Consider the following 3,911-nt stretch of genomic DNA (forward strand, 5'->3'; position numbering starts at 1 on the left):
TTATGAACTTGACAAGTTACAAGCTTTCTGCACCCCCTTTATATGCTACTTGTTAGGATATAGATATTCAGGCCTGTCTGCAAAGGCCTATACTTTAAGAATATAGCTATATTCTTATCACTTGGCTAGTTATAGAGGTATAAAAGAAAGAATCAAAGATCACTGTCTGTGGAATGGCCTTCTCTGACTGTGACAAGCTAAGGCCGTCAGCTAAGATGTAGTTAGGCAGCCATAAGCTGGGAAGTGTCTGGTCACATCCTCACATCCCAAACCCGTCACACTGAAATAAGGTGCTATTGGGCTGTTAGGAATACAATCCTGTCCTGATATTCCATCACCTCCAGAGAAAGGGAAGAGCCTAGAAGATGTAAAAGGAAACTTAGTTTGATAGCAGCCTGTCTGGCAAGAAGTCACTTATCAATAGACACAGCTGGGAAACCCTTATGTCTGTATAGATGTAGTTGTGAAATCCTCACTTCTGTATTGTTTTGTATGTTTATTTGCATGGTCTCTGTCTGGTTCTGTGATTGTTTCTGTCTGCTGTATAATTAATTTTGTTGGGTGTAAACCAATGAAGATGGTGGGATATAATTGGTTAAATAACCATGTTACAATGTGTTAGGATTGGTTAGTTAAATTTCAATAAAATGATTGGTTAAGGTATAGCTAAGCAGAACTCAAGTTTTACTATATAGTCTGCAATCAATCAGGAAGTGGGGGTGGGAGGGATGGGAACAGGAACCAGGGATGGGGGAATTAAAATCGTGTCTTGCTAAAGGGGAAGATGGGAACAGGGGATGGGAACAGGAACAGAGACACAGGCAAGGCTCTGTGGTGTCAGAGCTGGGAAGGGGGGACACTAAGAAAGGAAACTGGAATCATGCTTGCTGGAAGTTCACCCCGATAAACATTGAATTGTTTGCGCCTTTGGACTTCGGGTATTGTTGCTCTCTGTTCATGCGAGAAGGACCAGGGAAGTGAGAGGGCGAAGGAATAAGCCCCCTAACACTACTTTTTATGGGTAAACATTCCATAAGGCTTGTGTGTGGTGTAGTGAGTTTGTCAGGCCTGAGATATGAGCTGTTTGCAAGGAAGAGGGAACTCTTTGCCAGGGCCTCAGTGTCACAACAACCTTTCTAAATAACATACAAAGGGAGAAATGATCAGATCAAACAAGTGAGAGGAGGAAAGGGTTAATTCTCTGCTGATCTTCCCCACCTGAGCCAGGCCCAGAGGCAGGTCCCTGGGGCTCCGTGCTGGCTCTGAGTCCCTGCTGAGATTCCCAGAGCAGCAGTATAAATATCCTTGTACCTCAGCCCGGGTCAGTGCACATTCCCTGCCGCCTGCAGCTCCCCGACCCGGTCACAGGCAGAGATTCCTCCTCCCCAGCTGGGGCCGGAGCCTGGTGAGTCGTTTGCATGGATTGAATCTGTGAAGGGGCGAATGGAAACACATGAAACCTAGGAAATGTTTGAGCTGGGTTGGCTAGAATGGGGGTGTGTAACTCGGACTGCAGGGGCAGGACGGGAGCTGGGGCACTGAGATACGCTCCTGTGACTGCGCTGAGGTTGGGTGTTGGGAAGAGGTCGCCGGGTTACCCTGATCCACTCCCAGGGGAGTCACTGGGGGTCTTGCTGTTGAACTCAGTGGGCTCTGGACTGGGCCATTCTTGGTTACGTGACTGTTCAGAGTAAACCTCATTGGAAACCTCCTCAGGCCCTGTCATATTCTGCACCCCAAATCCCGAGGCCTTCACTCAGGCAACACTTCCATGAAAATCAATCAGGACCCCAGGACTGGGTCCGTTCCATTTGGCAGGAATTAGCTGGCTTCAAGCAGCATAGCCGTAAATGTCCAAACTGTATAATCCAGGAGCAACCGATTATAAGGGCTGCTTTGATACTGATTGTGACGGGTTCCCCCCAGAGTACCATCTGGAACTGGAGTTCCACTGAGCCGACTGACCCCCCAGCCTGGGCTGCCTCTCACACTGTACAGCTGTGACAAGCTGCAAAGCCCTCCCGCCTGCACTTTCACCAGCATTCACACAGGTAGAGACACACCCAGCTGCAATTGGACACAGGCTCTTTAACCACCAGCTTTCCAGGCTAGGTCCCCAGAGCAGTACCATCCTGTCCTGGTCAAATCTGGGCAGTGTGTGTGTTTAATACCCCGTCGGCCTCTCCCTCCATGTGAAGAGAACCATGCACACTTGGGGTAACCAAGCCGAGATTTCCCCCAAGCACTCCAGTCAAAGCTCACGGTTTAGATTATAACAGAACAAGTTTATTAATAACAAAAATAGATTTTAAGATTTTATATGAAACTTAGGTTGCATTTTTCTTTATTTGCTAGGTAATCTGCTTTGATCTGCTTCGTATCACTTATAATCACTTAAAATCTATTTTTGGTAAATAATAAACTTGTTTTGGCTTTATCTACACTAGTGAGTTGGAATGAAGTGCAGGGGAAAATCATAGCTCGATTGGCAGAGGCTGGTGTATATTCCTTTCCACATTCAGGGAGGGGGCGAATTCGATGAGCTTACGCTGTACAGTTCTCTGTGCAGGGTAAGACTGTAACATTTTGGGTTTACACTCCAGTGGTGGGTACGAATCTGGGAAGCTGGTGGTTAATTTGGCTGCAGCCTCTCTATTGTTGGTTCCCAAGCAGCGGCTGGTCAGTGAGCCTGCATGTAACTGCAGCTGGGTGTGTCCCTACGTGTGTGGATGCTGGTGTAAGTATAAGATCGGGAGCGGGTCTGCAACAGTGTGAGAGGGAGCGCAGACTGGTGGGTCAGAGGGCTCAAAGAAACCCCAGTTCCACGTGGCCCCTCGGGAGAACCCGTCACACTGTAACAAATGCAGTCCAGTCCTAGCCGACACTCGCCTTCTCACTGATTGTCTCTTTTGCTGTTAGTTCCTGGAAGATCCAAGTGATGGTGCATGATGCCAGGTGACAATCACACCTTTTTTGTCCCCGTGACTTACATCCTGACCGGCATCCCGGGTACGGAGGAGTCTCAGGTCTGGATCTCCATCCCGTTCTGTCTGATGTACGTTGTGACACTTTTTGGGAACTCTCTCCTACTATTCATCATACTAACAGAACAAAGCCTCCATAAGCCCATGTATCTATTTGTGTCCATGCTGGCTGCTGCTGATCTGCTGTTATCTACCACGGCAGTGCCCAAGATGCTGGCTATATTCTGGTTTAGAGCGGGGGAAATTTCTTTTGCTGCCTGCCTGACCCAGATGTTCTTCATCCATGTCAGTTTTATTGCTGAGTCGGCCATTCTGCTGGCCATGGCGTTTGATCGGTACGTTGCCATCTGCGACCCCCTGGCATACACCATCATACTAACCAAGTCTCTGGTTGGGAAGATGGGCCTGGCAGTTGTCACAAGAAGTTTCTGTATCATTTTCCCTATCATCTTTCTTGTGAAGCAGCTGAAATTCTGCAGAACCAACCTCCTGCCTCACACCTATTGCGAGCACCTGGCCATAGCGCGGCTGGCCTGCGACGACATCACAGTCAATGTCTGGTATGGCGTAGCTGTGGCTATTTTAGTAATTGGTTTGGATGCTGTGCTCATTGCTTTGTCTTATGGGCTGATCCTCAGGGCCGTCTTCCGGCTCCCCTCCAAGGACGCCCGGCTCAAGTCTCTCCGCACCTGCAGCTCCCACCTCTGTGTCATACTGATGTTCTACATCCCATCTTTTTTCTCCTCTTTTGCACACCGATTTGGGCACATCATCCCAGGTTATATTCTCAACCTCCTGGCCAACCTCTATGTGTTCATTCCCCCCATGCTAAACCCCATCGTTTATGGAGTGACAACAAAAGAGATCCTGAAACGGGGGATCAATGTGTTTCATCGGTGGTGCAGGAGAAGCTCCCTGCTGAGCTAA

At 48.5% G+C, this 3,911-nt stretch overlaps 1 protein-coding gene across 1 annotated transcript; it reads left to right on the forward strand.

The window, feature by feature from the left end:
• The first annotated feature begins 2,948 nt into the window (after positions 1 to 2,948).
• LOC123350173 (olfactory receptor 52B2-like) lies at positions 2,949 to 3,911 on the forward strand. Its single transcript, XM_044988610.1, has one exon. The coding sequence runs from the start codon at positions 2,949 to 2,951 to the stop codon at positions 3,909 to 3,911; it is 963 nt and encodes a 320-aa protein (XP_044844545.1).

The sequence above is a fragment of the Mauremys mutica genome, chromosome 1 (assembly GCF_020497125.1).
Source record: "Mauremys mutica isolate MM-2020 ecotype Southern chromosome 1, ASM2049712v1, whole genome shotgun sequence".
NCBI lineage: Eukaryota > Metazoa > Chordata > Testudines > Geoemydidae > Mauremys > Mauremys mutica.